At 37.1% G+C, this 23,604-nt stretch overlaps 1 protein-coding gene across 1 annotated transcript; it reads right to left on the bottom strand.

Annotated features, from left to right (window-relative positions):
* Positions 1-201: 201 nt before the first annotated feature.
* On the bottom strand, positions 202-16,846 carry LOC117340616 (glutamate decarboxylase 1-like). Its single transcript, XM_033902383.1, has 13 exons — positions 16,684-16,846; positions 15,749-15,988; positions 15,207-15,297; positions 14,676-14,782; positions 12,940-13,055; positions 12,569-12,648; positions 11,998-12,169; positions 8,085-8,149; positions 6,333-6,411; positions 1,939-2,088; positions 1,567-1,671; positions 1,228-1,311; positions 202-910 (listed from the first exon to the last, which is right to left on the bottom strand). The coding sequence occupies exons 1-13, from the start codon at positions 16,844-16,846 to the stop codon at positions 737-739; spliced, it is 1,626 nt and encodes a 541-aa protein (XP_033758274.1). The 3' UTR covers positions 202-736.
* Positions 16,847-23,604: the final 6,758 nt, after the last annotated feature.

The following is a 23,604-nucleotide window of genomic DNA, read 5'->3' as shown; positions in this document are numbered from 1 at the left end:
TAAAGTACCTTACATGCACTGATCTAAGAATCATTTGCGGCTTTGTAAATGTAACTCAATTTTGTAAAGTAGTGAATGAGAGTTTAAGACATGATGTTATAACTGCAGCAAGATAAGCATATTGCTCTTACGCTGGCCTTTTGTAAAGCAAACATAAAATACATTTTCAGCGCACAGAAACAATGTGGTATTTAATAAGCATACTAATCTAAAAGGAAGCATGCTATTGTGCATATATTCCATTGTTATTACGGTGTGAAATGAGCTTTTACAATGCATATACCTGTAAATATCTAATAGTGGCTACGTTAAAAAGGGAGATCACTACATTATGCTATTGTTTCAAATATTTACCTTGTTGTATAACTATATGATACGTTTTCTCTATCACAAACATATTTGTAATAGAGTATATGATACACGGACATTCGTGGACGAATGTAACAGTATTGTATATCTCCAGACATATTTGTATCTGTTAACTACCCAGCCTTCATATATTTACATAACTATTCAGTCCCAGTGCAACATTATCGTATAGTTTAGATGAGATACATGCTCTTTGTTCAGACGTGTCATCAATTGTAAGTCTTATGTCTTTTCGACAAATTATTTAATAAATGCTTAAAATGATACTGCAAACTAGGTGTAGATATTCACATTCGTCACATGTTCTCTCACTATTATTGTGTTCCTCAGTAAGTTTGATTCACGGACATGGAACAGGACGCAGCGGTCATATGCCTTTCGCCAAAAGTTCAAGTTCATCTATAACGAAGTCCAGGTCAGATTCTTGCAGTGCTGGATTCGAGATAGCCACACGGAAAAAGTTTGGCAGGTCAAGTAATGGTTGGTAGGCTAGCATCATCGAGCCCTTCTCCATCATTGCAGCCTTCAGTCGGGGAGCCACCTGTAGTATTGGTTATTTTGATTATTTATCCCTTACTATATATAATTGGCTAGTGTTAAACCATGTTTTCAGATAAGTAGTTAGTGTATATACCTTGTAATAACTTATTGTCGGATACTACACAATTACATATTAAACGTGCTTTTCAGAAATTCTTTACTGTCTTAATTTGATAATTTGTTAATATTACTTATGAATGCGTGCGTGCTACCCATCACATAATATAATTTGTTATATCTTTTTTTAACCTTGTAAGATATAGCAGCTTACGTATGTATCGAGGTGTATATGTAGGTACATGATTTTGTTATAGTTACCTTCCCTAACTCGTCCTGGTATCTGTCGGGATCTTCGGCTATACTCTCAGGTATATACCAGAAACACACATTTGGCCCTTGTACCTGTGAGAATATACACAGTTAAATACATCTTAAGTATACGAAATATATCTCTATTCCGATGTGTTTCAAATGAAATCCAATACGGATAAATTATAAAGGTTTATATAGAGAGTAGTTCAGTAAGCGCAAATACTAAAAGTAGTGTAAGAGTATACCTATTGCAGGTAAGGCGACGGAAGTAGAGCACTAACATACTTCAGGATTAAGCAGAAACATATATGATATTGTGTTCAGGGTAAAATTTGTTTTACTTGCCTCGTTATTGACGAGCTTGAAGTTTGGTCTCTCGCGGATTTTGTTCATGAGGTACCTGGAAAGCCTGAAGTTTTTGTTGATCTGACTCTCAAAACCATTGTCTCCCTGAAATGCATTGAACATTTGTGTGAATATTGTGGGTTTTGTAGATGTTGCTGGGTAGGTCTGCGTATTGCTCGAACATCAAAGATTCATTATGGTAAAACAAAATTGATAAAAACTAATCAATTTGGAAAAGATATTTGACTATAATAAACTAACTAAAACAATGTATTTCTAATAAAATGTGTATCTTAGTTCTCCACATATCATTATCATTTCTAGTAGAACACAGACCATTTGGAAAAGTTAGTGTATCGGGATAAGTGTTACCTTAGCTCTCCACATAAGCCATAACTTAAACACATCGTTATGACGTCCACACTGTATTGTTTTATCACCGGTATCATAGGTGACGTCATAATGTTTGTCACTCTGGTAGAGGTAAGATGCACCCAGTGCGTTTACTCCTTGCAGGATACCCTAAAATGAACAAATATATAGGATTAATTAGGCGTAATGTTTAACTAATCTCAGTGATACATCATAGCGGTATTTTTTGTTCTAAAGCTACGCATTCGTGTAATGAATATGAAAACGAAAATTAAGTACATCAATAAGAGGCCGTTACATTTTAAGACACCTTCTCTGCTACTACTGATCTTTTTAAGTTACCTTACGTGGTGTTACAATGTATTTCTAGCAAAATAGATAAATAAATCTACGCTGTGATAGTGAATATATGGATAAATAATTTAATCTTGTTTGTTACAAGCATTTTCATTGGCTTAGACATTTATGTTATACATCCATAACATAAAACATGACGTCATCATTTATAACGTCGCTTTTGATTGGCGGATGGAGTAGCTAAATAATTTGTAAGAGAAAAGAGTCCATCAATAAAGTGAATTTTTTCAGGGTATAGATTAGATTATAAGGATTAGCTTCAAAATATTTGTATGAAATGAATTTATAATATAAAAATCTGGAGTGTACTCTCATCATAATCTTGTTTGTAACAAGCATTTTTATTGGCTTAGAAAAATTTGTGTTATTAGTCCATAACATAAAATATGACGTCGCCGTTTATAACGTCGCTTTTGGTTGGCGGATGGATCAGCATAATGACTTGTAAGAGAAGAAAGTCCGTCAAAACAGTGAATTTTAGCAGGGTATATATTGAATTATAAGGATTGACTTGAATATATTTTTTATGTTATGGCGTTATAACATAAAAAATAGTGTGCTCTCATCATTAACCGCTTCACATTAACGATTAGATTGGTAAATGTACAAGGGATGATTGATATGTTGTGAGCCTCGTATTTAAGGAGGTACTTAAGAATTTCCGTTTTAAGTCATGCTATTCTATGACTATATAGGGCAGTGCGCCCAAGTACTGGTCTTATTTGTTTAGCTTATATCGACGAGGTAGCACAGTGAAAAGTGGGTGGCGGAATTTAAGCGCGACCGCCAGAACCGTGAGGATTACCCCTGTCCTGGAAGGCCTGTCACTGTTGCAACCCCAGAAATGGTCAATTAAAGTCATGATATTGTTATGAGTGACTGACAAGTCACATAAAGATATATACCAAGTAGGGTTGGCATTTCATAGGAAAGAGTACATTCATTCTGACCGAAGATATTGAAATGAGAAAGTCGATGGTACCAAGATTTCTGACAGTTGATCAGAAGCACACAAGGCGTACATTATCGCGTGCTAATCTTAACCTTTCTGAGGAAGATCCTGCCAACTTTCTTCAGAGATCTGTCAATATGGATGACACATGAGATCTATCAATATGGATGACACATGGGTCTATCATTTTACCCATGAGGCCAAACAACCATCGAAACAATGGAAGCACCCTGGTTCTTCCCGCCAAAGAAGGCAAAGACTGTTCCATAAGCTTGGAAGGTTATTGCCGCTACAATCAATGACGCATACTATGCTTCACTTCTGAGGCAGTTACGGGAATGAGAATATTAATTTAGTTTAATATGTTATTAATACTTTGAGTGGTGGGCAATTTTATCTGCATAAAATTACAAGGGAGTCTAGATCTCATTACACCAGTAACCAGATCCCTCACTAGTAGGGGTCCAGCTTGCTTTACATTAACTGCTACAGTTGTGTAAATAAAGGGTCAGCTGGCATCTGGGACACCAACTGTGAACAGGGCCACATACATTACATAAAGCAGGCCTCACCCTGATCAAATAGCAGATGACTAAATTTGGTTATATGTAATCTGTTTGACCAATGGGATGGACACTTCCCTGCTAGAGTGAACCCCCATAGGGGAAACAGTCAGCAGACTGTTCCCCTCCTACATGCTGGTCACTTCAGAATTTTCTAGCAAAGCTTCAGCAGCAGGATTTCTCTAACCTGAGATTTCCCACCCGCCCACCCTCAAATCATCATTCACCATTAAATCTATTTATGTGTAGTTTTAGTATTTGTTAACTTGTAGTGTATAGTGATTAGTGTAGTAGGAGGACCATAGTTTAAGTTTTAACTACAAAAAATAATGATATTGCTTATTGTTATTTTACTCTGTTATAATTATGTATTATGCAAATAAATCATGGTCTGAAGTTCACCCAAACCAATTTGTATGTTATTTATATTTAGTATATTGTAATATGCTTTCTATATCTCTTAAGCCAGCATTTCTACCAGAAAATTGGATTAAAATATTAAAATTAACCGCCGCAAAAAGCTAACTAAATGTGAGTAATTCTATCAGGACAATGATCATGTTCACAAGTCTGTCATTGGTATGGCTTCCATTTATAATTGTGGCTTTAAATTGATTGATCACCCGCCTTATTCACCTGATTTCGCTCAATCAGACTTTCATCTATTTCCAAAACCGAAAAAAGCTATTTCAGGCACCCCCTTTCAGTCCGATGATGACGTCATACATGCGGTGGAAGACTTTCTGAACAGCCAAGAAAAGTAGTTCTATTAATGTGGCATCGATGCCCTTAAACACCGCTGGTAAAATTGTATAGATATTGAAGTGGATTATGTTGAAAAATGATACAATATGTCCGGCTAAATTCAAATCATTAAATATGAGGCTCACAACATATCAATCAGCCCTCGTATCTACGATTTGATTGGTGAATGTATCTACGATGTGATGGGTAAATGTGTCTACCACAGTTCACCGATTTATTTCCAGTTTTAGAGATGAGAGTTTTCTATGTCAACCCCATAGGTATGATAGATTGCACGCGCTAACCTTCTGAACCAGAATAACTGACAGAACTACTTTTTGAGTGACGTCATCATAGTTCCCGTGCTGTCAATGATTGTTGAATATGCGTAAGAGACATAAAGTTTTATGAAATGATAAGATGTACTGTTGTTAACATCAGAATAGAATCACTGATATCTTATTTAAGTGTCTGTTGGAATAAATAGATCGACTTCTGGTTTTGAATAAGGTCATTTAATATAGAAAGATCAATAGCCTAAAGTGACCAGAGTATGGTCGCTTGTCTCGTACGACAGACAGTGGCTAAATAAAAGAGGATTATATAGATATTTACTTTGGGGGGGGGGGGGGGGGGGGGGGGGGATGACGGTCGTTTAAGTTAGAAGGCCGTTGAATTCAGGCGGTCGTTAAGGCAATTTTAACTGTATTGTAAATTTTTTGAAACCAATTTTTTTTGTAACTTCTTACAATGAGGATATCTGGCCGACTACGTGTATTTGTTTACAAATAGAACTTAACCGCCGATGGGATATTCAATTATTTAAAGTGGTGTGAGAGAAAAATAATAATTCCCTACCTAGGAAGTGTGACAAAGAAATCTCAACCCTCGGGGGAATTCCTGAATGTTCAACCATCGGCAAGCCTCGGGTTGGACGTTCATGAATTCCCCTTCGGGTTCATGAATGCAAGGAAATATTATATCAATCTACGCTGTTATGGGTAAGTGAATCTACGCTGTGATAGTTAAGTGTATCTACGCTGTGATTGGTAAGTGTATATACGCTGTGATTGGTAAATGTATCTACGCTGTGATTGGTAAGTGTATACATCTACGCTGTGATGGGTAAATGTATATACGCTGTGATAGTTAAGTGTATATATATACGCTGTGATAGTTAAGTGTATATATATCTACGCTGTGATTGGAAAGTGTATATATCTACGCTGTGATGGGTAAGTGTATATATCTACGCTGTGATTGGTAAGTGTATACATCTACGCTGTGATGGGTAAGTGAATCTACGCTGTGATGTGTACATGTATATATTTACGCTGTGATGGGTAAGTGAATCTACGCTGTGATGGGTAAGTGAATCTACGCTGTGATGTGTACATGTATATATTTACGCTGTGATGGGTAAGTGAATCTACGCTGTGATGGGTAAGTGAATCTACGCTGTGATGTATACATGTATATATTTACGCTATGATTGGTAAGTGAATTTACGCTGTTGTTAGTAAGCGATATATCTACGCTGTGATGGGTTAATGTATCTACGCTGTGATGGGTTAATGTATCTACGCTGTGATGGGTTACTGTACCTACGTTATAATGGTTAAGTGTATATATTTACGCTGTGATGGGTAAGTGTATATATTTACGCTTTGGTGAGTAAGTGTGTCTATATATGCTGTGATTGGTAAGTGTATATATTTACGCTCTGATGGGTATTTATCTACAGTGTAAATGATAAGGCGTTTAGACACGATGTATACCTTCTGACGCAGAAGAATGGCTGAACACTGAAGGGGTACTCCCATCATCTTGTGAGGGTTCCATGTCATTGAGTTAGCTCTGGTAAATCATACAATATGATATCATATACGACAGGGAAATCATTACATATCATATATCACAGGGAAACTATTAAATATCATATTTTATAGGTAAATTATTATATAGTTTACGTACATAAATCAGTTACGATCTATAATCCTATAAATCAGGTTACTAAGTATCTGGTAATCTATTCAATTATCTGGCCGTCAAAACCTAATCATTGACGAACTGCACACAAAACTGTGATAGCATTTAGAAAGGGTAAGAATGTATTACAAAATGTGTTATTATACACTCATATTAACAGCTGTGCAACTATGAACTCGATATATACAGCTTGTATCAGTAATATGTAATATGATATCATACTACCGGAAAAAAGAAACGCAAGTTCGGTCTTTTCTCAAATAACTTTTAGACACGTGGTCTATATTTGATTACATTTCACACTGAGTTAACTCCGTGCACTGTGAAAATGTTCTTCATTTAAAATTCAGTCGACCATGACCCCGCTCGTCGCTGCATGCATTCAGGAGATATTTCAAGAAAGCGTGCATCCAGGGTACATTTGCGTCATATGTGCTGGTACATGTAAATCATTGCAGATTGAATATTGGAACAGTGTAGAACAGTTATACAACGTTTCTTTTCGAAGCGGTTGCACAGCGAAATGCCGCGTTTAAGTAAAGGTGTGAGGGCAATTGTTCTGATAATGCAAGGCCATTCGCAACGGCATGTAGCCAAGCAATATGGTGTACATAAGACAAAATATCCCGTTTAGTTGGGCGTCTCGGAGTCACAGGGACATTGGGTGACCGTCCAAGGAGCGGACGCCCGCACATTACGTTCCGACGTCAAGATAGAGCCATACGTCTCTCACACCTCCGTTACCGATTTCAGAAGGCGACAGAGACGCGCATCAAGTTGTCGGCACTCATGGTCGGCCATTGCGTCCAAGAACGGTTAGAAATCAGTTGCGGACGTTTCATTTAAGGTCACGACGTCCCTACGTTGGTCCGCCACTTTCGCAGAGGCGACGCCACCGTCGAGTAAAGTGACTGCTTGCATATACACCTAATCGGTTTCGCTTGGCCAATTTGAGACGCTTGTTGTTTACTGATGAGCCTCGCTTTATGCTTTACATGTCGGGCGGACGACGACATGGCTATGAGACAGATTCGTTGGAGGGTCTGTTATCATATGGGCAGGGGTATATCATGGCGTGAAAACCACTCTCGCGGTTATCGACGGTAATCTTGCAGCGACTGATGCCAGAGCTGGTCACACATGCTACTGATTTGGATAAAGGAAATGGCGTAGGGTATTCAAATACTGTTTTTGATAGGACAACAAAGATCATCAAAATGTATTCAGTAATGAATGAACCCCACACCATGAAAGACATCATCAAAGAATCACGTAGAATAATAACTATCGATAATAAACTTGGGTTTCTTTTTTCCGCTAGTATATATCAGTGTGCAACTGATTTCGGATGAACCGTTGAGTGTATTCAGTAGTGCTATATAGATATATATAATCACGATTTTAATTCAATTGATTAAGTTTTTGTTTTCTAAATTATTTTGAATTGATAATATCGGGCTACATTTCCCTAACAATCGGGTATTTGGGTATTAAAGATAACAAACGACATATTAGTTTTATTTCTATAATGTAACTCTTACCTCGAGATGCCTGCTAACAAATGTCGATGTCTCTCGGACAGCAATACAGACCCTCCCCAGGCACCCTACAAATAAATATGACAGTCACACTCTCCACAGGCACCCAACGAACAAACATTGCAGTAAGAACGACTCTCCCTGGGTACCCTACAACCAAACATGGCAATAACCATCTCTTTAGGCACTCTATAAACAAACATGTCAGTCACACCCTATCCGGGCAGCCTACAAACAAACATGGCGATCAAACCCTCTTAGGCACCCTACAGCCAAACATGGCAGTCAGATCCTCCCCAGACACTCTACAAACAAATATGATAGCTGGACCCTCCTAAGGCATTTTACAAACATGTCAGTTATACTCTCACCAGAGATCCTACAAACAAACATGACAGTCACACCCTTTCCAGGCCCCCTACAACCAAACATGGCGATCATAACCTCCCCAGGCACCCTACAACTTAACATTGCAATCCCACATTCTCCAGACAATCACACCCAATCCGGACACCCTACAACCAAACATGGCAGTCCCATCTCCTCCAGACACCCTAAAATCAAACATGGCAGTCACCATCACCATCTCTTTAGGCACCCTATAAACAAACATGTCAGTCAGACCCTCTCCGGGCACCCTACAACCAAACAAGGCAGTCACACCTTCTCCAGGCACCCTTCAAACAAACATGGCAATTACACTCTATCCGGGCACCCTACAACCAAACATGGCAGTCACACCATTCCTAGGCACCCTACTTACTAAGATGTCAGTCAGACCCTCTCCGGGCACCCTACAAGCAAACATGGCCACCGACGTGACTACCTTTACACGTGTTTCTGGTATAGGGGGCCGCGGTGGCCGAGTGGTTAAGGTGTCCCGACACTTTAACACTAGCCCTCCACCTCTGGGTTGCGAGTTCGAAACTTACGTGGGGCAGTTGCCAGGTACTGACCGTAGGCCGGTGGTTTTTTCTCCGGGTACTCCGGTTTTCCTCCACCTCCAGAACCTGGCACGTCCTTAAATGACCCTAGCTTAAACGATCCGCTGGCAAATGTTACACACTATATAAGTAATAGTATCCGGGCCTCTTTTAATATGATTTTAGCTTAATTTTATGCACATTTTCAATTATTAAAAAAAATTGGCTTCACTTCCCAGGTACCCTACAAACAAACATTTCAGTAAGTCTGACCCTTCCCAGGTACCCTACAAACAAACATTTCAGTAAGTCTGACCATTCCCAGGTACCCAACAAACAAACATTTCAGTAAGTCTGACCCTCCACAGGTACCCTACAAACAAAACATTTCAGTAAGTCTGACCATTCCCAGGTACCCAACAAACAAACATTTCAGTAAGTCTGACCCTTCCCAGCTACCCTACAAACAAACATTTCAGTAAGTCTGACCCTTCCCAGGTACCCTACAAACAAAACATTTCAGTAAGTCTGACCCTTCCCAGGTACCCTACAAACAAACATTTCAGTAAGTCTGACCCTTCCCAGGTACCCTACAAACAAACATTTCAGTAAGTCTGACCATTCCCAGGTACCCAACAAACAAACATTTCAGTAAGTCTGACCCTCCACAGGTACCCTACAAACAAAACATTTCAGTAAGTCTGACCATTCCCAGGTACCCAACAAACAAACATTGCTGTAAGAACGACCCTCCCCAGACACCCAACGAACAAACATGGCGATCAAACCCTCCCTAGACATCCTACAGCCAACATGGCGGTAAGATTCTCTCCAGACACCCTACAAACAAATATGGAAGCTGGACCTTCCTAAGGCATTCCAAACCAAACAAGTAAGTTATTGTCTCACCAGGCATCCTACAAGCAAACATGACAGCCACACCCTCTCCAGGCCCCCTACAACCAAACATGGCGACCATAACCTCCCCAGGCCCCCTACAACCAAACATGGCGATCATAACCTCCCCAGGCCCCCTACAACCAAACATGGCGATCATAACCTCCCCAGGCCCCCTACAACCAAACATGGCGATCATAACCTCCCCAGGCACCCTACAACTTAACATGGCAGTCCCGCCTTCTCCAGACAATCACAACCGATCCGGACACCCTACAACCAAACCTGTCTGTCATACTCTCTCCAGGTACCTTACAACCAAACATGGTAGTCACAACTTCTCCAGGCACCCTTCAAACAAACATGGCAATTACACCCTATCCGGACACCCTACAACCAAACAAGGCAGTCATACTCTCTCCGGGCACCCTACAACCAAACAAGGCAGTCACACCCTCTCCAGGTACCTTACAGCCAAACATGGTAGTCACCATCACCATCTCATTAAGCACCCTATAAACAAACATGTCAGTCAGACTCTATCCGGGCACCCTACAACCAAATAAGGCAGTCATACTCTCTCCGCGCACCCTACAACCAAACAAGGCAGTCACACCCTCTCCAGGTACCTTACAGCCAAACATGGTAGTCACACCTTCTCCAGGCACCCTACAACTAAACATGGCAGTCACACCTTCTCCAGGCACCCTTCAAACAAACATGGCAATTACACCATATCCGGGCACCCTACAACCAAACCTATCGGTTATACCCGATCCGGACACCCTACAACCAAACCTGTCTGTCATACTCTCTCCAAGTACCTTACAACCAAACAAGGCAGTCACAACTTCTCCAGGCACCCTTCAAACAAACATGGCAATTACACCATATCCGGACACCCTACAACCAAACCTATCGGTTATACCCTCTCCGGACACCCTACAACCAAACAAGGCAGTCACACCTTCTCCAGGCACCCTTCAAACAAACATGGCAATTACACCATATCCGGACACCCTACAACCAAACCTATCGGTTATACCCTCTCCGGGCACCCTGCAACCAAACAAGGCAGTCATACTCTCTCCAGGTACCTTACAACCAACCATGGCAGTCCCATCTCCCCCAGACACCCTAAAACCAAACATGGTAGTCACCATCACCATCTCATTAAGCACCCTATAAACAAACATGTCAGTCAGACCCTATCCGGACACCCTACAACCAAATAAGGCAGTCATACTCTCTCCAGGTACCTTATAACCAAACATGGCAGTCACACCATTCCTAGGCACCCTACTTACTAAGATGTCAGTCAGACCCTCTCCGGGCACCCTACAAGCAAACACGGCAGTCACCATCTCTTTATGCACCCTACAACCACACATTGCAGTCACACGTTTTCCAGGCACCCTACAACCACACATGGCAAATCATAACCTCCCCAGGCACCCTACACTTTAACATGGCAGTCCCACTCTTTCCAGGTACCCTACAACCAGACATGTATGGCAAATCATAACCTCCCCAGGCACCCTACAACGCAACATGACAGTCATACTCTCTCAAGGCACACTACAAACAAACAAGGCAGTTATACCCTTTTCAGGCACCCTACAACCAAACATGACGAGCATACCTTCCGCAGGCCGCCTACAAACAAACAAGGCAGTCAGACCGACCCAGGCCCCCTACAAACAAACAAGGCAGTCAGACCGACCCAGGCCCCCTACAAACAAACACGGCAGTTAGACTGACACTTCCCAGCGCCCCCCCCCCCCCCCCCCCCCCCCTACAAACAAATCTAAATCACACCCTCCGCAGCCACCTTACCACCAAGCATAGCAGTCACAACAAACTAATGAAACTATGTTGGTGGAAATATCTTCTCACTTCAGAAGGATGCGGGTATCAGTAGGCTGTCAGTAAGGATACCCACCGACGTGACTACCTTAACACGTGTTTCCGGTATAGGGGGCCGCGGTGGCCGAGTGATTAAGGTGTCCCGACACTTTAAGCATTTTTATCTATGAGTTCACGGTTTTTAGATTGAAATACAAAATTTTCATAAAAATCAAACCACAAATACTTACATCAACATGAAGCCAGATACTGCGTTTCTCACATATGGCGGCGATGTCATCAATAGGATCGTACGCACCAAACACAGTGGTACCACACGTAGCGTTAACCATGATGGGCACTTCACCTCTAGTCAGAGAAATGTCTATTCTCTTCTCCAGGTCCTCGGGTAGCATACGTCCACTTAAACACACAAATACTCTATTTTAAGTTGGTTAATAATCGTATCTGAATAACATTTGATGCTTTCGTGTCAAGTTAGACATAGGAAGGACTGGTTGCTATGACAACGAAGAACCCGTATGTTTGATAGTATGGGTTTTTTTTACTCACACCAATATTCTTCAAACTCCCTGAAAAAGTTGAATTATATATATTGAAATGGCATTCACGTGCAATCTTTTATCAGTTCTTACCATCGCTGATATATGGATTAAAATAATTATTTACAAGCACAATAAATTTGGTCAGGTGTCAATAGCATGTAAGGAAAATAACTACGGATGAATTTGCTAACAGTTCAGCACTTGTTTTAAGCTAAATGTTTAGTCATCATGCAGCTGACCAGAATAAACATCTTACTTGCTGTCACAGTCAACATACACGACCGCCTCCGTTCCTAGGCCAAGTAAACTGGCAGATTTCTTCATCGAGAAGTGACTCTGTTGGTGAAAGATAACATTTTATATGGTGAAGTAGATTTTAACAAGGAATCGAGCGAGCTAGGCATTAGTTTTGTTTAACAACTGTGATGGTTTCAATTAAAAGTGTGCGCACTATGAATATAATCATTTGGAACGCTCTAATCTCTTTAGTGCGTTACAAACTTGACAATAATGATTTAACGCACCCAACATTAGACAAAAAGAATATACAACTTTGTAATCAGAGCGAGAACATCTTAGCAATGTTTTCCACGCGAAAAAGTGCTGGGATAATTGGTGACTACTTACATGAGTAGACGTAAATACGATCATCTGTGGTTTGCCGACAAGACCTTTTGTTTTAATATCAGGAAACTTGGAATGTCGAGCCACCAACATACCGTAAAGGTTAGATATCGCCCCTCCTAGTAAATGCATAATATTATTTATATGTATTGAATAGTCAAAAGATACGAAAGCCTATTATTGTCAATAAGATAAAATATAGTTAATTGATACACGTCATAATGCGAAAGACCACGTTATTACGGAAATTTAGCAGTTTATTTGCGTTTTAACACAGAAAAAGGCGTACTAACGCGAACTAACACACTATAAAACGAAAAAAAAAACAAAAAAAAATCACGCAAATCATATAACGTAATAACGCGAAAAAACGTATATAACGTAAATCGAAACACGTAACATCTACATTTATTCTTCTGGAAATGCCAATAGCAACTCTTTCTGAATGAGCTAGTATTGATAATACATTTGTATTTCGCGTTACTTCGTGCATTTTCGCATTATTACGCATTTTTCTGCGTTATAACGTAAATAAGCGGCTATATTTCCGAAATACTATGCTTTTTCGCGTTAAAACGTGTATCAATTAACTTTATTTTATGCAATTCATACTAATAGGCTTTTGTAAAAAGACGCAGAACCAGTTATACAACAACAATGCTGGTCGGTTATTAAAGGGCGGTGGTTTACGATTGCTATACCTCAACCATACAAATACAATTAACAATATTATAATGCATATTAACGATTATATAAAACAACTTTGAGTGTTACCTCTGATACCTATAACCGAAGGGAAAATAACCATGCTCATGTCCTTTAGGTAAAGACCACTTGTACTGTTACCTTCCAGTATCGGCTAATCACAGTCTCTCATTAACGCAAGAGGGACCCAACAGTGGGCTGGGTATAACATGAACAAAACGTAACATCTTTTATATACATTACGTTAATGCTACTGAAACGTGTTATTTTATAGTCATAGGGATCAATAGAATGTTACTTATAACGTCTCCTATATGTATCCGGTATAAATATAGTTACAAGGATCAATGTAATGTTACTAATAACGTCTCTTATATGTATTCAGTAAGATATATTTTCTTTACACGTCATAACGTATGTCGTTCTGCATAAGTTTCTTCCACACATTTCATCGGAGGTATCTCATTCAAAGGAGTTGTTTATGTTTCCATTAATGGCAACGTTATAGTTTGTGTGTTTGTTGGATAAAGATTAAACCATGTTTCCTCGTGTCTGAACAACTTGTCCTCGTGTCTGAACATGTATCCGTGTCTGAACAACTTTTGCTCGTGTCTGAACAACATGTTTCCGTGTCTGAACAACCTGTCCCCGTGTCTAACATCTTGGACTCGTGTCTGAAAACTTGTATCTGTGTCTGAACAACTTGTCTTCGTGTCTGAACAACAGGTCTCCGTGTCTGAACAACTTGTCCTCGTGTCTGAACAACAGGTCTCCGTGTCTGAACAACTTGTCCTCGTGTCTGAACAATATATCCTCAGGTCTGAACTTCTCTCATTATAGATGTACCATTTTCCAGCTTTGTAATTGTTACAATTTCCTTCTTTCTCATGTTGTTTCTAATAATGAAAAGCTTCCAAATATCCAAAATATACCAGTAGTACTGGCTTGGATTTCGCATGATCGTTCTATCTTTTCGACCTGTCGTGTCTTTTTAGGTTGCATTATGATTGATTCCATATACACATATACTGTACCTGGTGCAAAGATTCCGTCGCCATCTTTCCATCCAACGAAACCCAGCATTTTGTGCAGGAGGACTTCTTCCATCAGTGTAAATACAGGCGCAACTTCGTAGGTGAACCTGATGGCGATAACAGAATCGTAAATAGGATACCATCAAATAACATTATATACAGGATAAGTATGGCCAGTATATAAGGTAATAAAAAGGTGAATAACGTTATATACAGGATAAGTATGGCAAGTATATATAAAGTAATACAAAGGTGAATAACGTTGTATACAGGATAAGTATGATAAATATATAAGGTAATAGAAAGATAAATAAAACTTTAAAATTTGTTGTATCATGAACATTCAGGGATCGTTAGTGACGCAGCAAGAAAGAACTTAGAAAACAAGTGGAAAACGTACGATAACACGAAGTGATAAAAGTATATTCCAACGAAAACTTCGCCAATCAGTTGTTCGTCCTGTTAGGACTACTTGAGGAAACTAAAGGGCATGGTGTTTCTACAGGACATTTAATCTCGTGTAATACTCACATATTTGTGTTGGCCACTGCAGTGAGCCACTCGCCCGCTATGCCAATCATATCCATACCAGTAGAGAGCTGGTTCAGAAATCTCGGATGACCTTTATACAGTAATCATAGCAGTGTAATGAAATACGTATTTGTCTTTGTAAAAGTGTTGCCGTCACATCTTAGTGAATGCAATAACGCATCGCATGTCAGTGTCAGATAAAACATGAAGAATAGTATATCATTAAATCCAAGACGTAACGCAAGAGTATTTTAGAGAATGATAATTAAAGATGTAACTTCCAAAACGTTCAAAAGATATATATTTCAACAGAAACATTCGCAATTGCTGTCACATGCCAATTAAAATTTTTCGTGTATTCTAAACGCTGAATAAAAGAATTCCCAAAATTGGGTTTAGCTGATTGTCACTGGGTCATTGTTGCCAATGATAGGGTACAATACAAAATGATAATCATTAATCTTAATGATATAAATGGAAGCTGTATTCCCTATACTCGATAATGTCAATACAAATTCGACAGTTCCTTATGTACTCGATACCTGTCCTGATGCAGTATTTCAGTGTTTCCTTGCAATCACTCAAAATTTGTTCCAAATCTCGCCCATTCCCGTCTAGCTCGATGCAATGACTCATCATCTCGTGAAGCTGGTGCGGGTGGTGGAAATCCAGAACCTTGTTGACGCGACTTTCCGACAAAGATACGTGTTGGAGCAAGATATCCAATAGTTCGATAAAAAAGCGTCTCTTCAACCTCGCCTTACCGTCTACTGTCATCATATCTGGAAACGGTGAGGAAAGCAACAGCTAATTCCAATATAATGACTTACCTGTATCTGTACGATAGAGACATACTCGTGTTCGACTATTGTAGTTAGGTACATTAAGACAATAGCTTGATTTAGTTGTGATGTGTAATTTAGAAGTGAATTGTAATATTACTGAGTTTCGTATTGAAAGGAAATGCCAAACTACTGTGACAGGATAGAAGTGTTTGGCAGCCAAGATATTGTCAGTGTTTAGTAGTGTTTGGCAGCCAAGATATTGTTAGTGTTTAGAAGTGATTGGCAGCCAAGATATTGTCAGTGTTTAGTAGTGGAGCGGTTTGTATGTAATTATTGTAGTAAGGTAACGAAGTTATGTTTAAACACATGGTTCTTTCATGTTAGGATAAGATATATATACATTTGTTCTGTATATTCTACTCTTCAAATGTTTATACAAGACATAGCTGATATTCCACCAAAACAGATACTTGTATAGATATTTCTACAGAATATGGTTGCTACTCTACTCACTTAAACGTTTCGTTTTACAGAATATGGTTAATATTCTACTGTATCCAGCTGTTTGGTATGTTGGTATGTGGAAGCCCTTTCTACTTACCAAGAGCAAAACATCCTTCGAACTCCGTCCAGTCTGGCGTAATAGCACTAGGGAGTTAATATTGTTCCTCCGTCTTTCAAAGCTGAGTTACCTCCCTGTTGCTGCGGGTTGTCGTCCGTAATTTGTGTTTGTGGATTATCGCCTTTCAGATGTTGTGATACGGTACTATTTCGCTGGTGGTCAAGAGAAAGAATCCTTTCCAGGCTGTCAGAGCGACACCTATCGCGAATCTTCTGGAACAGCTCGAAAGCCATGCTTGGTGCTATTTATAGTAGAAGGTAAAACCTGCCGATATCAAATTGACATTGTCATTGCCCGGATTATGTGAAATAAAAAAGTATACTGACAAGAAAAAGCAACGTTATTAGAAATAGCCCGGATTACGGGAAATATAAAAAGTGTACTGACAGGGGAAAAGAGCGTTATCATAAATGCCCGGTTGACGGGAAATGATATACGTGTATACTGACAGGAAAATGGGACGTTAATAGAAATGTCCTTGATTACGGAGAGTCTAAAAATATTCTGACAAGAAATAAGAACGCTATTAGAAATTTCCCAGTTTACGAAAAATAAGAAATAATCATGGAATACAATAAAGGTGTTATTGGCAGAAAGGGCACCAATCTGTCGTTTGAGAAAATTCATCAACTGTACGCCTTCTGTACTATCATCAGATTTCAGGTTGATCCCAGGGGACCCTCTTAAAATGAAGAGTGCTCTTCACCCATCAATACCGGACAAAGATGTCTTCCGATTACAACATCATTACATACTTAATAACACCTTTTTATTTCCTGAAGTAAACCGTGAGATCTCTGATTGTGTTTCTTTTTCCTGTCAGTATAGTAGCTGTTGAAATGATTATATATGCACATCCTGCTCTTAACATTCAGCAACAGTTATTTGATTCCTGAAGATGACATTTGCATTGAGATATTGTGTCGAAAATAAAGGATGTGAATGCAAAAGGGTTAATTGTATCTGATGTCAATGTTTTATTTAGTATGAATACTTTTAGTGTAGTATTATATTTCTAAAGTGACATTTTAATTTACTTATGCAAATGTTCGGTTAGGATTTATCTGGCTTTACATGTATGTAATAGATTTAAAACAAAATCGGGTAACATCTGTCGTACCAAATTGAAATCAAATTTTAAAAGTATGATCAGTATCATGTTCATGCTAATATGCAATGCGATGTCATATTCAGTAACATAAGTATCTCTTTTTTGTACGAGTTACGTGCATGGCTAATTTATATTCTATAAAACAACTATATATTGTATTTCTCAAACGAATTCAACGTTTGTTATTATTATAAAGCACGCAAACACCGACGTGGGTTGAAACTCTATGTTCAGCTTAATAAAGGAGAACAAAAATGAACCAATTCTTGTTTAACACAGAAACTCTACAGACACGGAGAATATAACCACACACTAACCCTTGTTTAACACAGAAACTCTACAGACACGGAAAATATGACCACACACTAACCCTTGTTTAACACAGAAACTCTACAGACACGGAGAATATGACCACACACTAACCCTTGTTTAACACAGAAACTCCCCAAACACGGAGAATATGACCACACACTAACTCTTGTTTAACACATGCAGAAACTCTACAGACACGGAGAATAAGACCACAATCCGAATCTCGATAATAACACAATTTCCTAACAAACGAACACCAAACGAAGTAAATCTTCATGATGGAAAACATATTTTTATGACTCGTCAGTGATGCTAGAGGCAAATCGTGCTAAAGAAATCGTAAAGAAATCTAGAAGGGAATAGGATTTAAATGGAGCTAAGCATATGACACAGTATGGAAAGAGGAGGAATACTAACATGATCACGTGGTACGCAGGATAACAATAGACCGCGTAGACATAGCGCTCTCAATTGATTCAAAAAACGATACTTACGTGAACAGTACAATTTGATATGAGTTTAAAGATTGACGCTATACAATATGTACTGAACCATTGAGCTGGCATCGTTACAGTTCAGACCTGTGGTGATGTATCCTGGGTGGTAGGACAGCGCCACTTATATTACTGTACACGAAAGTGGAGACGAATATACCTTTCTTTGCCAACATTATTTAAGATTGCACATCAGAAGAATAACAAAAATGTTCGACAGACAAGGACTGGCTTCCAGCGCGGTATTTGGAATATTATACATGCTAACCGCTGATTGGCGAAAACTAGCAATGTGTTAACTGATATTTCACTCCAGAGAAACTCAAATCTATACTGTGTTATGACTTTGTCTATTTATTGAATGGTGTAAAGTGGTGTAAGATGTCTACTCAATTTTGTGACGCATATATAATAAAATGTTAGTTGTATTCAAAATCTTATAATTATATTCGAAATCATCAGAGCCCAGTTGTTCAAAAGGTGATTAGCTTAATCACAGGATTAGTGAAAATCTCATTTCTCCTTTATTTCAAATCCTATGTGCTTGTATTCTTTAAAATGAGCAGGAAGAAAAAGACTGACAAGTGTTATAGTTTCATGAAATTTTATCAAGTTTGTTTTACCAGAAATTATTAGATCAGGATATTAGTATTGTTGTTAAACTGTGATTAGCCTTATCATCTTTTGAACAACTGGGCCCTGATTGAAGTTTGACAGATTCCGATTTATAATTTAAAACCTTGAATTCAGACGTTTTGATGTTTCCTAAAGTTAACATCTCAATTTCGAAGTGAAATGATGTTTTTAATTTGAATACGTCCTACTCAAATGTATGCGAGAGTTTCAAAGATCAAATCAATATTGGACCGACGAATATAAACAAAAAGAACATAGATTCGATGAATGACGGATGACGAGTGTCGGACCGACGGATATATACAGATTATATTAGCCAGATAGTTTACTCATCTGCCAATCCATAACATGGGTAATGAAGGGATGCGTGTGTCAATTGCAATCCCTAGTAGATAATGAGAAATACCCCACTCCATCCTACACAAAGCGGCTTAGTTAACAAGTGATCTTTCCAATGTTTTTTTTTCATTTCGAACCTTACACCTCTTAAAATGATTAATTATGAATCAAGTTTGTTTGTTTTAATAAACATGCTTTTGTTTTTGTTTTTGTTTTTTTTGTTTTTGTTTTTTTGTTTTTAATTAGAAGGATTCAATTGTTACTAACATTGCTATTATTTTACTACTGATTTAACGTATAGAAATATACTTGAAATTACTTATAGATAGTTTAAGGATGGTGCAAAAGAAAGAAAACTGTACATCAGCCACTTTCGATACAAATTAAAAAAAGGACCAAACAAATCAAACTGCTTCATACAGCTTTCCATCTTTCTAGGACTCGTGTAACTTATTAGGGGTCGCGAAGGCAAAGCAAAGGAGATCGAAACAAAATGCAATAATCTGAATTGGGTGGTGCAATGGAACCATTATACAACACATCCTTTTCAGTATAGGATAACAAGAACACATCACGCACATGTTACTATTATTACTAATAGATCCCAACGTGACAAATTCGTTTTATTATAAATTAAAGGGCCGTATCTACCAGCATGCATTGTAGTTGAGTCTTTCATGTCATTTAGAATTTAAAATGTAAAATGTTAAATAGCATGAGATAATCTTTAGATGCTATATCAATTAATCTGTAGGTGTTATATCAATTAATCTGTAGATGTTATATCAATTAATCTATAGATGTTATATCAATTAATCTGTAGATGTTATATCAATTAATCTGTAGATGTTATATCAATTAATCTATAGATGGTATATCAATTAATCTGTAGATGTTATATCAATTAATCTGTAGATGTTATATCAATTAATCTGTAGATGTTATATCAATTAATCTGTAGATGTTATATCAATTAATCTGTTGATGGTATATCAATTAATCTGTAGATGTTATATCAATTAATCTGTAGATGTTATATCAATTAATCTGTAGATGGTATATCAATTAATCTGTAGATGTTATATCAATTAATCTGTAGATGTTATATCAATTAATATGTAGATGTTATATCAATTAATATGTAGATGGTATATCAATTAATGTCCCTAAGATGCGACTGCTTCAGGCATCAAAGGACTGACGACGTTTGGTTTTGTATCAACATGACAGAGAATTAGGGTCAAGTACTTCAGAATTGGGGTCAATTCTTTCATACAAATATTCTGTCGGATTGAACGCGTTATTTATCAAAACGATAATACAAAATGGAGAAAATGGTATGCATGACAGTTTCGTAAAATTGCAATAGCGTTTAGTTTAAGGCAAAATACAAATTGTAAAGTAATGCAGTTGTTACATAGGCATTTGTTGATAACAAATATGTTTTCTGTGGGTAGGTTAGATACATTTGTCTTTGTTATATAATGACTGTTGTTTTATACATATGTTAAGAATTAAGTTAGCGATATCATTGTACAGTGCAACTTCCGAAAACCGAACCTTCTAAAAACCGAACACCTCTGAATACCGAACGAATTGTATATACAAACATTTGATCATGCTAGCGATATCACTGTATGTACTAAAAATTATATTAAGTTAGCGATATCACTGTATGTACTAAACATTATATTAAGTTAGCGATATCACTGTATGTACTAAACATTATATTAAGTTAGCGATATCACTGTATGTACTAAACATTATATTAAGTTAGCGATATCACTTTATGTACTAAACATTATATTAAGTTAGCGATATCACTGTATGTACTAAACATTATATTAAGTTAGCGATATCACTGTATGAACTAAACATTATATCAAGTTAGCGACGTAAACTGAATGTATAAAATGCTTTATAAAGTAAACGATATCACTATATATAAAATGTTTTATAAAGTAAACGATATCACTATATATAAAATGTTTTATAAAGTAAACGATATCGCTGTATATAAAATGTTTTATAAAGTAAACGATATCACTGTATATAAAATGTTTTATAAAGTAAACGATATCACTATATATAAAATGTTTTTTTAAAGTAAACGATATCACTGTATATAAAATGTTTTATAAAATAAACGATATCATTGTATATAAAATGTTTATAAAATAAGCGATATCGCTGTATATAAAATGCTTTATAAAGTAAACGATATCGCTGTATATAAAATGTTTTATAAAGTAAACGATATCACTGTATATAAAATGTTTTATAAAGTAAACGATATCACTGTATATAAAATGTTTTACAAAATAAACGATATCACTGTATATAAAATGTTTTATAAAATAAACGATATCACTGTATATAAAATGTTTTATAAAATAAGCGATATCGCTGTATATAAAATGTTTTATAAAGTAAACGATATCACTGTATATAAAATGTTTTATAAAGTAAACGATATCGCTGTATATAAAATGTTTCATAAATAAACGATATCACTGTATATAAAATGTTTTATAAAATAAGCGATATCGCTGTATATAAAATGTTTTATAAAGTAAACGATATCGCTGTACATAAAATGTTTTATAAAGTAAACGATATCGCTGTATATAAAATGTCTTATAAAGTAAACGATATCACTGTATATAAAATGTTTTATAAAGTAAACGATATCACTGTATATAAAATGTTTTATAAAGTAACCGATATCACTGTATATAAAATATTGTATAATGTTAGCGATATCACTTATATACACAATATTGTATAATGTTAGCGATATCACTTATATACACAATATTGTATGATGTTAGCGATCTCACTGATATACACAATATTGTATAATGTTAGCGATATCACTTATATACACAATATTGTATAATGTTAGCGATATCACTTATATACACAATATTGTATAATGTTAGCGATATCACTTATATACACAATATTGTATAATGTTAGCGATATCACTTATATACACAGTATTGTATAATGTTAGCGATACCACTGATATACACAATATTGTATAATATTAGCGATACCACTGATATACACAATATTGTATCGTATTAGCGATATCACTTATATACACAATATTGTATAATGTTAGCGATATCACTTATATACACAATATTGTATCGTATTAGCGATATCACTTATGTACACAATATTGTATAATGTTAGCGATATCACTTATATACACAATATTGTATAATGTTAGCGATATCACTGTGTATACAAAATATATTGTATAAAGTTAGCGATATCACTTATATACACAATATTGTATAAAGTTAGCGATACCACCGTGTATACAAAGTATTGTATAAAGTAACCGATATCACTGTATATAAAATGTTTTATAAAGTAAACGATATCACTGTGTTTACAAAACGTTGTAAACTATTAGTAATATTACTGCATATGCAAAACATGGTATATTGTTAGCGATCACTATATGTACAAAACATTGTATCGTATTAGCGATATCACTTATATACACAATATTGTATAATTTTAGCGATATCACTTATATACACAATATTGTATAAATATGTTAGTGATATCACTTATATACACAATATTGTATAAAGTTAGCGATACCACCAGGTATTCAAAGTGTTGTACAAAGTTAGCTATATCACTGTATATAAAATCAATGTATATGGTGGCTAAGAGCAAAATGCCTACTTACGACAACACGGCTGGTCCCAATGCAAGTGCGTCAGAAATGATAGCGTAGACAAATATGGCAATGCGCATGTTCAGTTGGACAACAAACTCTGCATAGCACGTGGAAATCACAAATCTATAAGCAATTTTGTCCACGCTGAATTATGAGCACTTGTCAATACTGAGGCTCTAGAACTGGAAATAGTGGTCGAATGAGTAGCGCATATAGGGTGCATATCTGTATCTTTTAACGATGTATTGAGACATGCCAAATTTCAGTTCTTAAACAAATGTCAGATCAGCATTACATCATAAATTGAGGAGGAGTCAGTTAAAATCCATAAAGGAGGCCAACTTGTTCTGAAAGTCAGTGGTCTGTAATGAAATCAGGGTGACTTTCAAGAGCGAT

The sequence above is a fragment of the Pecten maximus genome, chromosome 2 (assembly GCF_902652985.1).
Source record: "Pecten maximus chromosome 2, xPecMax1.1, whole genome shotgun sequence".
In the NCBI taxonomy this organism is placed as follows: domain Eukaryota; kingdom Metazoa; phylum Mollusca; class Bivalvia; order Pectinida; family Pectinidae; genus Pecten; species Pecten maximus.
Note: the sequence above shows the minus strand (reverse complement) of the source record. Positions and strands in the feature narration are given on the sequence as shown.

What these genes read in the sequence shown, in the direction of transcription:
- LOC117340616 (XM_033902383.1), bottom strand. Translation starts at nt 16,846, where the DNA reads ATGGCTTTCGAGCTGTTCCAGAAGATTCGCGATAGGTGTCGCTCTGAC. An exon ending in CAACCCGCAGCAACAGGGAG is followed by an intron (nt 15,989 to 16,683) that starts GTAACTCAGCTT and finishes CACCGTTTCCAG; the next exon opens with ATATGATGACAGTAGACGGT. An exon ending in GTATCTGGCTTCATGTTGAT is followed by an intron (nt 8,150 to 11,997) that starts GTAAGTATTTGT and finishes ATTTATTTGTAG; the next exon opens with GGTGCCTGGGGAGGGTCTGT.